This window comes from Schizophyllum commune (assembly GCF_000143185.2).
Source record: "Schizophyllum commune H4-8 unplaced genomic scaffold SCHCOscaffold_7, whole genome shotgun sequence".
NCBI classification, from domain to species: Eukaryota; Fungi; Basidiomycota; class Agaricomycetes; order Agaricales; family Schizophyllaceae; genus Schizophyllum; species Schizophyllum commune.
Window position 1 is genome coordinate 538289 of NW_026089544.1, and position 15212 is coordinate 553500.

Genomic DNA, 15212 nt, shown 5'->3' on the forward strand with positions numbered 1-15212 from the left:
TATTTATCGACGCGCTGATCACCGATGACGACGCCTGGGAATGCCTCTGCGAAGTCAACAGAGTCGCATGCGGAGTCGGCTGACCGGCACGAAGCGAACAAGGCGCGCTCTGCCGCCAACCTTGACGAGGCGCGCAGGCGGGCGACCCGCAAGACAAGCTATGATTCTGACGCGACGCGAGCCCGCCTCAGGGAGCTCTTCATCGAGACTTGGCACTACGAGCCGCATGGCTGGCAGATCGACATCACAGAGGCCATCCTCCTCGGTCTCGACAGCGTTCTCATCGCTGGTACCGGCTCAGGCAAGACAATGCCATTCATGTTGGCCCTCAAGTACGATACCAACGCGACAGTGCTCGTGATATCCCCCTTGAAGATCCTGCAGGATGACCAGGTACGTCCCGCGATCGCTAATATGCAGGCCCGCGTTAATATATGCTAGGCAAGTCGCTTCCGCGACGCTGGGATCGCGGCTGCCGCGGTGAACGGGGACACGTACAGCAAGGTCAAGCAGGTGTGTGTCGAAGCTCTCAAGTATTTGCGCTTCCCTCACAGTCTATCAGAATCTCGAAGCGCTCAAATATCGTGCCCTCCTCACATCACCGGAGATGTGCCTCGAGAACGACGCGTTTCGCAAGTTCCTCACGTCCTCCGACTTCCAAAGGTCCATCCGCGCGGTCATCATCGACGAGGCGCATTGTATCGGCCAGTGGGGCGGCGATTTCAGGAAGCATTACGGGAGCCTCAACAAATTACGCGCTCTCTTCCCTGCCACCGTCCCCTTCCTTGCCGCAACGGCCACCCTACCCCCGAAGGCGCTGAACGAAGTCTGCGACAAGCTACACATCGATCTTGATGAGTCGTACTTTATCAACCTCGGTAACGACCGTCCCAACATCACGCAGCATGTGCGCTTCATCGACAGCGCGCACGATTACAGTGCTCTCAAAGAGTTGCTCTCGGTCAACGCGAAGAAGCCGGATGACATCGTCAAGACCATCGTGTTCGTAAACTCGCGCAACGGCACTCAAGAGGTATGCCGCGAGGTCCGCAAGCTCCTCCCGCGGCACCTTCGCAAGCACGTCGACTTCCTCCACGCAGTGCGCAAGGACAGGACGAAGCGCAGGATCATGCGGCGTTTCCGGAACGGTCGTATCCGTATCCTCATAGCCACGGAGGCTGCAGGCATGGTGAGCGCACTTGTCCTGCTCTTTGGCGTCAACTGATGTGTCCTATAGGGTGCTGATATCCCCGACATCATTCAAGTCATACAACTCGGTGCCCCACGCTCGCTGTCCATCTACCTGCAGCGTGCGGGTCGCGCTGTGCGGAATGCTGTCCTGCAAGGCCGCGCGTATCTCCTGATGGAGAAGTCTGCGTTCAGGCTACAGAAGAAGAAGAAGCCCAAGAAAAAGGCTGCCGACGACTGGTCCGACGACGACGCTGACGATGTACTCGCTAACGACGATCTCAATGCCGACTGCGACGTGCAACTGGAAGATGGCGATGCGGAGGCTTTACCCGCCGTTGACCAGTCCGACGACTCGGGGAGGGGTGATGGCGTGGGGGAGGAGGGCAATGCTGCTAGTGGGGATGTAGTGGTGCCCTGCGATGATGCCAGTCGTGCAGCGGAGGTCACAGCGGGCACGAACGGCGGGAAGGATGGCACGTCCACAGGCGTCAAGAAGCCGAGCCGTACCCCCGACAGTCAAATGACGTGGGGTAAGGTTATTGACCTCTCGCTACGCAAGTACGTGACGGAGTCGACGTGTAGACGTGTCACGTCAGACACGTACTTTGACAACCCTCCCGGACGACGTGGTAAGTTGTTCGCTGCACTATTCGATATGACTTGCTCATTTGCACCCTAGCACCGACCGGAAGCTGCTGCGACGTCTGCGAGGGCACGGCTCCGCCCATCCCGGGCTCTGAATCAGCTACCGTGCCAACACCAATCACTCCCGAGACGGCGCTGACATCAGCTCATCCCACGGAAACGTCGCTATCGTCCACCCCTACGACCGAGATGCTCGACCGGCCGTCAACTCCTGTTCAATCCCGACAAACGACACCTGCCTCGACACCTCAGAAAGATGGCAAGCGACCACTCGTCAGGCGTAAATATGGCCCCGCTCGCAAGGGCGACCTTTTGAAGCGCGTTCGAGCAGCTCTAGAGCGCTGGCGTGGGGTCACGCGTGCACGAGACTTCCCCTACAGCACGCTGCCAGCCAAAGCGTTGCTGTCGGACCAGTCGCTGACGAAGCTCGCCTCGAACAACAAGATTGTCGAGCCCGCTGATCTCGCCACCCTCGAGCCCCCTTGGGTGTATCACAACAAGTACGGAGTTGAAGTCCTGGCGCTAATCCAGAAGGTCGTGTTCGAGTTCGAGTCGGAAAGGAACTCAAACAAGAAACCTCGTCGTACAGGCAGACCGAAGAAAACGGCGGCTCAGCAACTTGCCGCTTGCTCACCCGAGGCCATGGTCGCTGCCGAAGCTAAGCAGGTTCGAGCAGCAGAGCGCGACCACGCGCGTCTCGCAAAGGCCGAACGGGAGGAGACCAAGAGGCTTGCGAAGGAGGCCAGGGAGCGCGCGATGGCCGAGAAGGACGCTCGGAAAGCCCTCTACGCAGCCAACTACGCCAAGCGCCATGCTGTGCCTGCACCGCCTTCTCGACCAACCCCTCCCATCCCGACGGCGAGCGCTGCATGGTCACCATCGTTCCGAACTTTCTATCCCTCTTCTCCAACCACGCGATACCCACTTACACCTGCTGGGGCCTTACATCCAGCGCTGGCTGCAGGTCACATATCCTCGCAAGGCTCGTCATTGTTATCTTCTTTTCCACCACGTCTTTCGAACTCGGCACCAACTGCGGAGGCTTCCGCTTCTCCTGCGGTACGCGAGACTCATTACTCAATGTCTCCTTATTCTTTCATCCCTAACACGATACACAATGCTCCTTCTAATACCCAACTGCATCTCTCGACTGCACGTAGCTCGAGACCTAGAGATTATGATAAGACTGATGATCCTTTTGTACGGTAGAGCTTGTTTATATATTTCTGAGATAATTACACATCCTCAGTGGCCTCCTCATCGGAACTCCCTTCGTCACTAAGCACCTCGTAGTCCTCGTCGGTGCGTCGCGTGTACAGTCGGCCACTAACCCATCGCTCGAGTACACCCAGAAGCTTGTCGAGACCAAGTGATAAGAAGTCCTTCGCCGTATCCTTCTTGCCTGGTTTCAGCGTGCGCCCACACTCATGGGTATGCAAGTCAGCCTGCTCGTATACCGCCTGAAGCGTGCGCACGTCCTGGTCTTTCTTCGGAACTGTGTGCTTCAATCCACGCGTGTTCGTCCTAAACTCCCGTTCCATATGTTTACTCAGTTCTCGTATGACCGGTATAGCAGGATGCATCTTTTTGAGGAATGCCCAGTCAATGCTTGGCCCTTCGGAGCGATACGTAACCTGTTCAGTTGGTTGAGAATTATGTGGCAAACATAGGAGCAAGATAAACATGCCTTGATATCCTTGATATTGTGCTCCTGGGCCTGATCTACAGGACAGAAGCCTTGGGCTGTTCCAGACATGTTGACGAGCCAGCAATGCTCGCGTACAAAGCGACTATGCAAGGCGGATGTTAGCAGGTGGTCAGGGATCGGTGCGTAAACGAGTGACACACCAGATTGGCTCAGGCCACTCGCGATAGAGCCCCTGCATCAATTCGAGGACTTCGATACAATACTTGTTATTGTTTCCACCAATAAAGCGGAAGAGGAGGAAGGGCAACATGTCTTCCATGGTCCCTACGTCACCACGCTTGATAGCCTCGTTGAGGACCATGTAATGCACAACATCACGGTTCCACATATAGACCTGACGCAAGCGCTCGTCCCGCTCGTCTTCGTCCATCTCGTCCATCGCGTTGAGCGCAGCACCTGATGCCCGTTCATCGTGTATGCGTGTAGCCAACTTCAACAGCTCGTCACCCTTGCGATTGCGAAGCTCCGCGAGATCGTCTACCCCCGCCACACCCTTCCAATCGACCCGAAAATGCGCCTCTGCAGTGTGGCAAATCGCTTCGTCAAGATCATGGTAGAAAACACCCTTCGTCTGAACCTTGTGTAGACCCTTGAGGTTCAAGAGATCGAAGACGCGCGCGAGGCCGTATCCGTGCGAAGTGCCGACATACTGCTTGTGGAGAGAGTTTGCGAAGGCCATCTGCAAATGAAGCCAGCCGAAGACGACAATGAGCCAATCGAGACGGTCGAACGAATTAAACTCCTCGGCATGGAACTTGAAGAGTCCACGAAGGCGATCAACGGTGAGTTGGTCGCCAATCCAGAAGATAATGCGCCGCAGCCCGACCTCCTCCTGCTTCTCCAGGCCTGAGAGGTCGAGCTGGGACAGCCATTCCTCGATCAGGCGATCGTTGTCTTCATAGCTCGCCTCGGGGATGTTCACCGTACCGAGCATGCGCTGTACAGTGCGGTGCTCGTCCCCGAATGGCAGGCCGAAGCGGGGAGGCGGGCGCTCGAGACAAGCATTATTCTTGTCCGAATATGTGGCAAAGTCGAATTCGGGAGCCTCGACAATGACACGCAGGATCTCGTGTATCGCTTGCATGCGCAAGTGCGGCGCAACTTCGTTCTCGCGCTCTGCGATCCAAAGCAAGTCAAGCGGCTTGTTCAGCCCCTCTGCGCGCGTGCGCTTCAGCTCGGCGTTCACTTCGGACGCGAGGGGCGTAGCGCTACGCTTGAAGTAGACAGTGGCAGCGGTTCCACTCCCAAAAGTCGTGTTCTTGTCGAGCCTCTGCGAAAATACGCGGAAAGGGAGCTGGACGTTGTCGTGCGAGATGAGCCAGGCACTGTTTGCCTGCATGAGAGCGACGACCTCGTTCATTGCGCGTTGCGAAATCTTGTCGACCGCGTTTCCGGTCCATTTGTGACTCATGACGAGGCCGACGGAGTGTAGGGTGTCGAAAGCTTTTGCTGTCAGGCCTTTGAACTTGACATAAATACTCATTGCCTTCTGATACCGCCCGCAGTTCTTGTTGCGCGTGTAGCAGAGCATCGATACAATGGTAAATATGGTCTTCGGATGTCCAGTGAGCAAAGGGTATGGTAAATTCTTGCCAGAACGAACCTTGTCCGGGTTCTTTCGCGTATTATGCTGTTCCTGGCGCTTGCTGTAGCCCAAGGAGCGTAGGAGATTCCAGACGCCTGGCGCGAGGGACTGAACACGAGGGATGATGTCGTGGAAGCGAATGCTGGTAAGCTCTTCAGCAGTCAGGTCCTGCTTGTCGTTGGATTGCAGAACATGAGCAGACACGGCTTTGATCTCGTCCAGCAGCTCGTCCTGAACAATTGCCCGGGCTGCCTCCTTCACAGCCGCCGACCCGCCCTCCGGGCGTCGCCCTTTTGCGGTGCTCGGCGGCTTCGCCCATCTCTGCAACATCGAAGGCAATAAATCGCTCTGCATGAGAGATCGGCACGCCCCCGAAATGATAGGATCGCGCCGGCAAGCCTGATCGCCCCAGGTGACTGCATCGAGTAGCTCCGGTAAGCTTAGTCCTGCGGCCTGTATCCCCTGCAGTGCGCGGCGCACCCGAGCGACGAATGGATTCATTGGGAGTGCAGCATCGAAAGATAAGTCGATGTCCATTGTATCGTGATCATTGTTTGAAGAGGGACACTGAGCAGCCGAAGGGTCGAGATCAGAATCTGACCCGGATGATTCGGGTACATCGTCGTCATAACGGGACTCGGATTCAGAGTCACTGCGGCTGGGCGAGGACATTGTTCTCAAGATGGTAGGTGGGAACAAGTGTGGGCGCAGGCACGTGTGCAGATCAACGCGTGCTCCGGCGCTCAACAGTAATATTATTTGACCTATGAAGTCACCCTAGGAAAGGCGCCCCGAATGCACCAGACCTTGTGTCGCCCGCGGGCTCCGACTTTTGTCTGTGCCTGAACCGAAGGAACGTGGGCCGGGCCGCAGGCCCCCGCGACACATGGGATGGGAACGAGACTAACATGTATCGTACCTAATCTCCCGGACTGTAGCCCCGTATGCCGAACTCCGTCTACATGTATCACCCACATACCCAGCGCTTATGACGATCTCTGGTTTGCATCACTCCAAATTCTCGAAGTTACGAACCTATCCTGTAGCACTCGTTCTCGAACACATTCAGATTTCTATGCTCAAAAATACATTTAGATCTCGCGAAGATACACTAGAGCAGGGACAGATGTATTGACATAAGACTGCCGTTACGCGCGATCGCGGTAAGGTCACCAACGCTCAACCCTGACTCTCATACGCATTGCTCTTATGCTTTGGCATGAAGGACCACGCGTCCGGCGCAGGCCCGAGGAACATCTCGGAGATCTTGACCCAATCGCGACTATCTGGACTCGCAAGGAGGGTTTCTGCGGATTGAACAAAAAGTTAGCATCGGGTATCCCTCTCGTCCTCGACCTCACACCGCCGGCCTTCATCCCGCCATGGGGCATTCTCGCTACAAAGCGCAGACAGACCCTCGCCAACCTCGAAAGAACGCGAGAGGAAAAGAGGTACGCACCCAGATCATCCCTCCCCTTGAACGCGGGCGCGCGCTCGTTGAGCTTGCCCGGCAGCCGCTCGAGCAGCCCGATGGGGATATACCGATACTGGAAGGACAGCGCCTCGCAGAGATACCTCCGCGTGGTGTTCACGCCGGGCGTATCCGCGCCAAAGTGGCTACAGACGCGTCAGATGGCAAACCTTCCACGTCGTACCACCAAACTCACTTCAGGCCATATTCGACGAACTATAGACGGGCGGAGTGATGGATGAGTTCGATTGACTCTGGCCGAGGGAAGGAAAAAGACGGCAACGCACCTTCCGCACATGCTCCAGCCGCTCCCTCGAGCTGATATCCCACTCTCGGCGCTCCTTGATCTCGGTGAAGATCCACGGCTTGATGAGCGCGCCGCGCCCAATCATGACGCCGTCGACGCCGGTGGTCTCGACGTCGGTCCAATAGTCTTGCGAGGAGTAGCAGTCGCCGCCGCCGAAGATGGGCACCTTGGGTACTGCGGAACAGGGTTAGGTCGTTGTCGCTTCGGATGTGTCGAAGGACACCGAGACGGTAGAAAAAGGACAGGAATTAGTCAAAGCGCACTCACGGTTCTTCTCCGCCTCGTACGCGCGTACGGCCTGCACGCACTCCCTGACGTAGTCCCAGTCGGCGAGCTTCGTGTAGCGCTGTTGTCGCGTGCGGCCATGAAGCTGGAGTTCGGGGGTCAATTCCGCGCTCCTTCTTTTCCCCTTCTCGTCCTGTCCTCCAACCCTCTTTCTCCCTCTCCCTCTCCACTTCCCCCTTCTCTCTCCCTTTCACCACCCTCTCCTTATCAGGATGCGTTGCAGACAAGCCCCCACTCACCGTCATCATCCCCGCGCCCCACTCCGCCACGCGCGGCATCAACCGGTGCGCGTTGTTCTTCCCGTCCTTCACGCCCGTGCGCAGCTTCACGCTCACCGGTGTGTCGCCCAGCGCCTTGTTCATGCCGACGATGATGCGCCCGAGCTTGCCGGGGGAGTCGAGGACTAGGGGGGAGGGGTCAGTTCGTTTCAGCGACAAGAATGATAGATGTAGCGCCGGCCCCCAAAGTCCAAGCACGGACAATGTCGAGCGAGGGAATTGCCCACTCACGCGCGCTCCCGCTCCCCGTCTTGTACACCAAGTCGATCGGGCAGCCGCAGTTGATGTCCACAAAGTCGACATGCGGGCCGATTTCGTTCTTGAGCAGCTCGGCGGCGCGGACCATCGTGTTCGGCTTGTTGCCGGCCATCTGGGGGGAGGGGTGAGGTGGGAGGAGGAGGGTGGCAGGGGGGAGCGGAAATGGGGGAAGGGGGAAGGGGAAGGGGGAGGAGGGGAGGAGGGCGTTAGCAAAGAGTCGTGCGGCGGTGTAGCGAGTTTGCGCGCATGGAATGAAAGAGTATATTGGAAGGAAGATGGGGAGGGTATAATCGAAGTATCGAAAGAACGATAGCATAATGGCGATAGGTGATGTGATGACGACGGGCGATATGACGGCCATAAGCGATACAATGCACCCACCTGCACGCCAAACATCTTCTCCGACGGATGTCTCCTCACGAGGGACCACTCCTCCTTCGAGCCGGAGAGGAAGGATGTCGCGAGGCCCACTGAGCGAGCGACGATACGTCAGCGGGGCGTTCCCTCAGGGGGGCGTTCCCTCCTCTGCTAGACAAAACCACGACGCACTTTCACCACAAGTGATATCCACCCCGTAGTCGACGCATATCCTTCGGAAGGGCTTTCGGCGGGTTAGCTTCTGATCTCCTTTGCGTACCCTTCTTTTAAGTGAACTGACCAAATTTCCCACCGTGGTCAACGGCGCGAGGTCTACCCAATATTGGTGTCAGTATCAATTGTCGCGATATGACAAATGAGCAGAGACGCACAAGTCTTCCCCTCCCAATGTAACCGCTTCTTCTCCTCCGCGCGGAAGGGCACGTCGACGGCCATGGGCTCGTCAAGTTGTGAGGGATCGGCACCAGTGCGCTGGGTAATGAGGGCGTCGGCAGAGGGGGCGACTGGAGCGTTAGGGGTGGGTACGGCTGGTACTTCAAGAGTGGGTACGGCTGGTGTCTCTGTTGAAGTCGTCGGGCCGTCCGAAGCCGATGCTGCAGTTGTAGAGGCGTCTGTCTCATCCGCCTTCCCCGCCCATCCCGGCTCCTCCTGCTCGGGCTCCGCGATGACGACCTTCTTGCTCTCGAGATCCTTGAGGTAGGCGTCCGTGATGGGGTATTCGTACTGGAAAGTTGGTCAATATGCGCGTGGAAGAGGCGGGACGCGCATGCATGACGGAGCACGCGCATATATGAAGTACGCGCATATATGCAACCATATGTACGCCGGTGCCACAGCGCACGCATATATGCAGATTTATGCGTACATACGCACTAGCACGCGCATATACGCAGTGCTCGGCTCACCACCGCTCGACCCGCCGCTTAACGCATCACCGCTCGACCCACTACCGCTTGCCACCACAATCCCACCCCACCATAGCAAAAGACCCACGCACTCACCCTCTTCTTGAACAGCTTCGTCCGCACCTCCGGGTGCAGGTAGTTCAGCTCCGTCTCCGAGATCACCGTCCGTGCGCGCTTCTCCTCGTCGGTGACGAGCTCGAGCAGCCCTGCTTCGTTTTTGTAGAGGGAGCCGTCGTCGTTTTTGCGGACGTGCGCGCCGAGGAGGCGGCATTTGAGGCCGGATCTACGGGTGGGATGCGGGAGAGGGAGAGTGGGGAGATAGGGTACGGGTGGGAAGGGAAGAGAGGTTACAAAAAGAATAGGTGGAGGTGTCGCAGAAAGGGAGGGTAAGAAGGTCAACATGGTGGATATACCGAGCATGGAGGATCACACGTACTTGCACACCCCCATCGTGTCGAATATCGGACACCGTGTATGTGGATCGAGAGAGGGGTTCTCTGGGTCGGCAACGACGAGGGGCGGGGGCACGTAGAATGGCGCTTCGGTGCTAATTTCGCTGGTCTGGGGGATGCGAAGGTCGTGCGGTTTGGCGGCGAGGTAGGCGGCGATGTCGTGTGTGAATTTGCATCTGGGGGTAGGAGGTATTGCGGGAAGGGTTGGCAGGAGCAGATTGAAGGATGCGGGGTATGCGACGAAGACGCAACGACAGGAAGAAGCACAATCAGCAACCTCCTCACACACACACACCTATCCCTCTCCACTCACCTCTCCCCAAACTCGCACGTCTCCCCATTCGCCGTCTTCCAGCACACCTCCACCTCGTCGTGCATCTTCGCGAACCGCCGGCCCTTGTTCGCGCCGCGCTTGCTCTTGTCCTTGCCCTTCTTCTTGCCGCCTCTGTCTCCTCTGTCCCCTCTGTCTCGGTCATCGCGCTCCGCGGTGTCGGGCGCGTGGCCCGCGCCCCCTTCGGCCGCGTCGTCATCGGGCACGGCGATGGGTTTGGCGGAGATGAGGTACCTGGGGTGCGGTTAGACGGTAAAGGATGGTGAAGGGAAGGAAGTCAGTGCAAGATGATGATGGGAGGAAGAAGGATGCGCACTCTGCCTTCACTGGGGCGGTTCCCGGGGGAAGGGACGCGCTCATCGTGGAACTATGGAGGCGGGGAAGTATAGTGGATGCAGCCGATCGCGCTGATGAAGTTTTGTGGCGTTCATGATAGGCCGGGCCGCTGGCCCGACGACATCGTCAAGCGCTCGAGGGTAAGACGCGTGCAGAAATCACACCCTTCACTGGTACCCGAGTGCTCTAAGTGCATTCAACGCGTTCCGCAGACAGTAGATAGACAAGGGTCCAGGACGGATATATTCAAGCCACGCATCTGGGTCTATTACTTCCCCTCCTGCCCATACAGCAAGCTCTTCCCCCACGCGACCGCTCTCTGGTCCAGATCCCGCGCACCGAGGAACAGCTTGGACAGCTGCTGGTTCCACCGCGTGCGCACGAGGTCGCCAAAGTCGCTGTCGCTGACGCGCGAGGCGGCGGAGGGCGGCGCGGGAACGAGCGTCGGGTGATCGACGAGGCGGACGCTGAGGGAGTGAAGGCTGGGAGGCGGAGTGGATGAGAATGGGGGACGGGGGAGAGTCAAAGGTGCATTACGCACTCGCGCCTGTGTTCGCTCGTTCTGGAGGACCGTGTCAGTTGGAGTGGAAGGGGATGACAGTCCAAGGACGCACCGCGAGTTGATTAGATTCGAGAAGCCATAGTAGAACTACTGTACGAATGAGCCTGAGGACCACACGAGGACGGTTGCTATTCCACTCACGCCTCCAGCGACCACAGCACCAGAGAGCGAGCCCACGAGGAAGGACATGGTCCTAATGTGATTCCGGGCAGAAGCCGGGTGATGGTTCCGAACGAAGTGCGTGTTTACATATGTTGCCCTTGGCGCCGAAATGATGAACGCTGTGCTGTATGTTCATTACTACTGTTCGATGTATGTACTGTAGATATGCAAAAGGAATTTGACTGAGCGAGAGGCTCCTGCATATCTGCGTGACCCTCTGCGCTCAGGTACCTTTACTCGCAGGTAAGAAAAACAAGGTGGATATCAATGTATGGGCCCAACCGGGAATTGAACCCGGGACCCCGTGCAACTGACTCGCAGACGCAAGCTGGCTGACGCCCGAAGCACGTATCATACTACTAGACCATTGGGCCATATCTAACAGATTGCGCAAATGTGCCCCAGACCCTTGGCGCACTTAGAGGCACCTCGACTCGAACCCCACTTTCAACAACAACTCTTCCGGCAGAGCACAACCAGGTAAAGAGCAGTACTTGGCTCAGGTCGGCATGATTCACAGCACGGACTGTAGAGTATTGTGCCCTGCAAAAGCCTTCTCCGCTCAGTCATCCCATAAAATCATCTCAATTCGTCTCTATACACCGTATAGTAGCGTTACAAGGTCGTAGAATAGTACACGTCAAGTGAAGGCGAAGGTGAAAGTAAAGATAAAAGTAAAGTGCACGTAGGAGTGCGTACACCGATACAGGTATACACATCGTAGGTTCACTACATGGAGGGGCGAAGGCGAAAGGAGGTACATAGTACATAAAGTCATAGTCAACCCAGGTGAGTAAGTCTATAGCCGAAGGAGCTACAGGCAAAGAGGCATGGAGAAGGTGAAGAGGCACGCAGAAGATAAAGAGGCATCGAGCCCAAAGAGGCTGTCTGTCGGGAGGCCTGCCCGTATGTACATACATAAATAGTACACTCGTTTTTCGTACAGGTGGTGTGGAGAGGGAGCGCACGTACAGATGAGTAGGGTGTGGTAGAGTGTGGCGGATAGGATGGGATAGGAGGATAGATGGAATGGCAGACAGGGAGAGCAAGGCAAACGCACACCGTTTGAGACACCACCTACGTCAAGCTCCCGTACACCACCACCGCGGCCCTGCGCTGCATCGACATTAGGCTGACCGCGAAGACGGCGCCGAGGAGGAAGCCCGCGGCGACGTAGGACACGGACTCGATGACGATGGGCGGGCGCGGTGGGCGGTTGGGGGAGTGGGAGTGGGAGTCGCGCGGGTGGGGCGAGGTAGGCGACGGCGTGGGCAGACGCTCCTCCCCGGCCGAGTGACCCTCCTTGAAGGAAAGCCTTTGCGGGCTGTCCTGCTCGTCTTGCTCGTCCTGACTCTCGCCGTTGGTCTCCCAGCCGATCATGAGCGGCTCGTTGGGCACGGCGATGGTCTTGTGGTCGTCTAAGGGGACGCATCTGTCGTCGTCGCCAGGAACGAGCTCGTCGACGAGCGTCCAAGCCTCCTCGAGCGACAGCCGCGACGCCGAGGGCGAGGTCACGATCACGACGGGGAGCTTGCGCTCGCCAGTCGGCGGTGTCAACACCAGGCTGGATCCCGGATCCGTACTCGACATGGAGGGCTCCTTGTCCGACTTCTCGACCTGCGCATCCGACTTCTCGACCGGCTCGGCATGGGTACTTTCCTCTCCAGCCTCCTCGTCACCCGAGCCAAACAGCCTTACCAGCGCCTGCGCCGCGGTCGTGATCGCGGCCGCGAGCTCGGGCACGACCTCGATGACGCGGATGGGGTCGTAGATCGCGCGGTGGACGGCGTGCACGGCGATGGACGCGGGAACGAAGAGGATGGGGAGGACGGCGCGGATCGACGGGCGGATGAGGTGCGCGACGTTGCCAGCCACGGTCGGTGTGAGGCGCCGGGCTTGATCTTCGGTAAGAGGGCCGTGGGGCCTGGGGGTGTCTGCTCTTTTCTCTTCCTCGTCTTCCTTCTTTTCGTCCTTCTCCTCATCTTCCTCGTGTACAGCCTCTGCGATATCCTTCGCAGGCGACCGCGGCTTTGCGTCCTCGGGCACGTCCTTGTGCTCGACCATCTGGATGTCCAGTGCGTCGAGCCCAGGACCTTCCTCCGTCACCGCCGATAACGGCGCATCCATCCTTCTCGCCGCAATCTCCCTCTCCTCCGTGTCCACACTGACCGACCCCAGCCGCTCAATCGGCCTCGGGCTGTCCTCCGTCAACAACACCGAGCTCCTCCTCGGCCTCTCCACCCACGGCCTCTGGTCCTCCAACACCGGCTCCTCCGACTCCATCAGCTGCTCGATGCCCGCCACCTCCGGCACGACGTCGTCCTCCATCACCGCGTGCGACGGCGCCTTGTCGAACATCTCCATCAGGTTCACGGGGCGCGAGCCCATGCTGATGATCGACGACGAGCGCGAGCGCGTGTGCCGCGAGAGCGAGCCCTTGCGCTCGGGCCACGACCCCTGGCGCTCGTGCAGAGAACCCTGACGCTCGTACAGCGACGCCGAGCGCGATGGGGCCCGCGAGCTCGCGCGGCTGTCGAGCGAGCTCTCAGGCGTGAGCGGCCGCGGGAAGGACACGGGCCCGCGCAGCGGCGGGAGCTCGGGCGCCTCGCGCAGGGGGGAAAGATCAGGCGCCATGGACGCGAAGGAGGGCGCGGGCGACTTGGTGCGGCTGAGGAGCATGTCCGGCGTGAGGGAGAGGCTCATGGCCTTGTGCATGTCCGTGAGGGACATGGAGCGCACGTGCCCCACGCCTTTGCCGTGCGGGGCGGACATGAAGGGGGAGGAGGACGTCGAGGCCTCGCCAGGGTCCGTGGGCATGCGGGTGACGCGGTTTCGGGGGCGCGGGAGGGTGGAGGGGGGCGTGGGGAGCATGCTGGGGGTGCCGCGCTGCTGGGGCGGTGTCGTGGGCTCGGTGGGCTCGTTGTGCTTCATTGGCGGCGGCGTGGTCATCGCCGCGCGCGGCATGATGGAGAGCTCGGACATGATTGACGCGTCCGAGCCAGAGCGAGCGCGAACAGGACCGACATACGGCGAGATGGGCGGCGTGAGCGGCCAGTCGGGCGGGCTCGCGAAGTAGCTAGACTGGTGACCGAAGTAGCCAGGCGAGCCCGGTGTTGCGTACTCGGGCAACGAGTCGCTCATCAGCGACGGCGTGCCAGGGACGCGATCCTGCTCGTAAGCGCGAACCTTCTCCTCCAAGCTGTCGATGATCTCCTGCATGCGTGCCGAGTCCGCCTGCGCCTTCTCTTCCTCTGCCTTCTTGCGCTCAGCGTCCTGCTGCTGGTAGTGCGCCAGCTGCTCCTCGAGGTCCGCGATCACACCCCGAAGGCGCTCCTCCTCTTCCAACTTCTCGCCCTCATGGTCCTCCTCGATGGGCGAGAGCCCGTTCTTCTCAACTTGCTCTTCGAGGGCATGGATGGTCGTCTCAAGTTTCTCCACCTCCCTCGTGACACGCGAGTTGTGCGCCTCGCGGAGCTCCTCGGCCAACAAGCGGACGAGAGCGCGGATCAGCAACCACACTTCCTCCTTGTCTCGCGCCCACCAGCGCCCAGGCCAGTACGCGACGGCGAACGCAAGCTCGGAAGCGGTAGAGACGGCGAGCGGGAAGTCCTCGGCTACGACGGCATGGAACCACGGGCGGAGGAAGGTCACCGCAAGTCGTACCGCGCCAGCAGTCGTATCGCGCACGCGACTCTCGGGAGAGAGCTTGAGGAAACGCTCGCTCATGAGCTGACAGAAGGCATGGTACGACGACCGCTTCTCTCTGTAGTCCCAGGCGAGGTCGGCGGGGCTGGCAGTGTCCAGCTCGCTGAGGAGGAAGTAGGTGGGGAGCTTCTCGACGATGGCGAGGAGGGGGATGGACGCGTAGACTGCGCTGCCTGGGATGGAGCCATGGACAAAGACGAGCTGCGACTCAAGGGCATAACGTCTCCATTTCCAGTACTCTTTGTCCTTCCTAATACGGGGATCAATATATGCGGGAAGTAAAACACAATAAGAAACGTACTTCGCAGGAGCATCCTTCTGCATCAACTCCAGGGCAGTTGCAGCCTTATGGGCGACTTGATGCGCATCGATGACGGCAATCTGAATGTCCTTCTTCATGCTCGCATGATATCTGCGGAGGGCGTCCCAGACGGACCACGAGAAGCTGAAGTTGGCGCTGATGAGAGGTGATTCGGTTCGTGTCGTCCAAGTGAGATGACGAGCGACATCTGTGTAGCCCATCGCCTCGGACAAGGGCCCAAGACCATAAGAGTCCCAGTCCCGCAGCTCGTCCGGTGTCTCCCTGTATCGCTCATCGAATCGCGTCCCGATGAAGAAAGGCTCCGAGTCGTCGAAGAAGGGGGAGCGGTCCT

At 58.8% G+C, this 15212-nt stretch overlaps 8 protein-coding genes and 1 non-coding gene across 9 annotated transcripts; 1 reads left to right on the forward strand and 8 right to left on the reverse strand.

Annotated features, from left to right (window-relative positions):
- Nucleotides 1–87: 87 nt before the first annotated feature.
- On the forward strand, nucleotides 88–3111 carry SCHCODRAFT_02543942 (P-loop containing nucleoside triphosphate hydrolase protein). The gene is made up of 5 exons (XM_003031436.2): nucleotides 88–393; nucleotides 442–513; nucleotides 563–1189; nucleotides 1238–1820; nucleotides 1871–3111. Exons 1-5 carry the CDS (start codon nucleotides 310–312, stop codon nucleotides 3043–3045), a joined length of 2541 nt encoding a protein of 846 aa, XP_003031482.2. The 5' UTR covers nucleotides 88–309; the 3' UTR covers nucleotides 3046–3111.
- Nucleotides 3072–5801, reverse strand: SCHCODRAFT_02580387 (uncharacterized protein; the record flags this gene model as incomplete). The annotated part of the gene is made up of 3 exons (XM_003031031.2): nucleotides 3072–3451; nucleotides 3520–3626; nucleotides 3685–5801. The coding sequence occupies 3 exons, from the start codon at nucleotides 5799–5801 to the stop codon at nucleotides 3072–3074; spliced, it is 2604 nt and encodes an 867-aa protein (XP_003031077.1).
- On the reverse strand, nucleotides 5785–6125 carry SCHCODRAFT_02628134 (uncharacterized protein; the record flags this gene model as incomplete). Its single annotated transcript, XM_050345452.1, has 2 exons — nucleotides 5785–6032; nucleotides 6109–6125. Coding segments are annotated over 2 exons (156 nt in total), but the record flags the coding sequence as incomplete, so codon positions are not given.
- Nucleotides 6126–6174: 49 nt separating this feature from the next.
- SCHCODRAFT_02628136 (FMN-linked oxidoreductase) lies at nucleotides 6175–10172 on the reverse strand. The gene is made up of 15 exons (XM_003031030.2): nucleotides 10111–10172; nucleotides 9777–10028; nucleotides 9448–9639; nucleotides 9108–9294; nucleotides 8478–8829; nucleotides 8387–8418; nucleotides 8278–8329; nucleotides 8110–8198; nucleotides 7702–7840; nucleotides 7432–7595; nucleotides 7175–7277; nucleotides 6888–7081; nucleotides 6797–6816; nucleotides 6589–6746; nucleotides 6175–6436 (listed from the first exon to the last, which is right to left on the reverse strand). The coding sequence occupies exons 1-15, from the start codon at nucleotides 10152–10154 to the stop codon at nucleotides 6309–6311; spliced, it is 2106 nt and encodes a 701-aa protein (XP_003031076.1). The 5' UTR covers nucleotides 10155–10172; the 3' UTR covers nucleotides 6175–6308.
- Nucleotides 10173–10276: 104 nt separating this feature from the next.
- Nucleotides 10277–10935, reverse strand: SCHCODRAFT_02628139 (uncharacterized protein). Its single transcript, XM_003031029.2, has 4 exons — nucleotides 10834–10935; nucleotides 10745–10779; nucleotides 10672–10692; nucleotides 10277–10612 (listed from the first exon to the last, which is right to left on the reverse strand). The coding sequence occupies exons 1-4, from the start codon at nucleotides 10879–10881 to the stop codon at nucleotides 10399–10401; spliced, it is 318 nt and encodes a 105-aa protein (XP_003031075.1). The 5' UTR covers nucleotides 10882–10935; the 3' UTR covers nucleotides 10277–10398.
- Nucleotides 10936–11127: 192 nt separating this feature from the next.
- On the reverse strand, nucleotides 11128–11228 carry SCHCODRAFT_t143. Its single transcript has one exon. It is a non-coding gene; the product is annotated as a tRNA-Pro (tRNA).
- A 172-nt stretch (nucleotides 11229–11400) lies between these two features.
- On the reverse strand, nucleotides 11401–12286 carry SCHCODRAFT_02734814 (uncharacterized protein; the record flags this gene model as incomplete). The annotated part of the gene is made up of 1 exon (XM_003031028.2): nucleotides 11401–12286. The coding sequence occupies one exon, from the start codon at nucleotides 12284–12286 to the stop codon at nucleotides 11669–11671; it is 618 nt and encodes a 205-aa protein (XP_003031074.1). The 3' UTR covers nucleotides 11401–11668.
- An 857-nt stretch (nucleotides 12287–13143) lies between these two features.
- SCHCODRAFT_02504807 (uncharacterized protein) lies at nucleotides 13144–13533 on the reverse strand (the record flags this gene model as incomplete). Its single annotated transcript, XM_050343156.1, has 1 exon — nucleotides 13144–13533. A coding segment is annotated over one exon (390 nt), but the record flags the coding sequence as incomplete, so codon positions are not given.
- Nucleotides 13534–13930: 397 nt separating this feature from the next.
- Nucleotides 13931–15081, reverse strand: SCHCODRAFT_02668517 (uncharacterized protein; the record flags this gene model as incomplete). Its single annotated transcript, XM_003031027.2, has 3 exons — nucleotides 13931–14053; nucleotides 14251–14809; nucleotides 14861–15081. 3 exons carry the CDS (start codon nucleotides 15079–15081, stop codon nucleotides 13931–13933), a joined length of 903 nt encoding a protein of 300 aa, XP_003031073.2.
- Between the last annotated feature and the right edge of the window lie 131 nt (nucleotides 15082–15212).

Coding starts and splice junctions, on each gene's coding strand:
- SCHCODRAFT_02543942 (XM_003031436.2), top strand. CDS start 310: ATGCCATTCATGTTGGCCCTCAAGTACGATACCAACGCGACAGTGCTC. Junction 514..562: donor CGTACAGCAAGGTCAAGCAG/GTGTGTGTCGAA, acceptor ACAGTCTATCAG/AATCTCGAAGCGCTCAAATA. Junction 1,190..1,237: donor CCACGGAGGCTGCAGGCATG/GTGAGCGCACTT, acceptor TGTGTCCTATAG/GGTGCTGATATCCCCGACAT.
- SCHCODRAFT_02628136 (XM_003031030.2), bottom strand. CDS start 10,154: ATGAGCGCGTCCCTTCCCCCGGGAACCGCCCCAGTGAAGGCAGA. Junction 9,295..9,447: donor GACACGATGGGGGTGTGCAA/GTACGTGTGATC, acceptor TCCCACCCGTAG/ATCCGGCCTCAAATGCCGCC. Junction 7,596..7,701: donor GACGGGGAGCGGGAGCGCGC/GTGAGTGGGCAA, acceptor CCTCCCCCCTAG/TCCTCGACTCCCCCGGCAAG.
- SCHCODRAFT_02628139 (XM_003031029.2), bottom strand. CDS start 10,881: ATGTCCTTCCTCGTGGGCTCGCTCTCTGGTGCTGTGGTCGCTGGAGGC. Junction 10,780..10,833: donor GTGCTGTGGTCGCTGGAGGC/GTGAGTGGAATA, acceptor TTCGTACAGTAG/TTCTACTATGGCTTCTCGAA. Junction 10,613..10,671: donor ACGAGCGAACACAGGCGCGA/GTGCGTAATGCA, acceptor TCCGCCTCCCAG/CCTTCACTCCCTCAGCGTCC.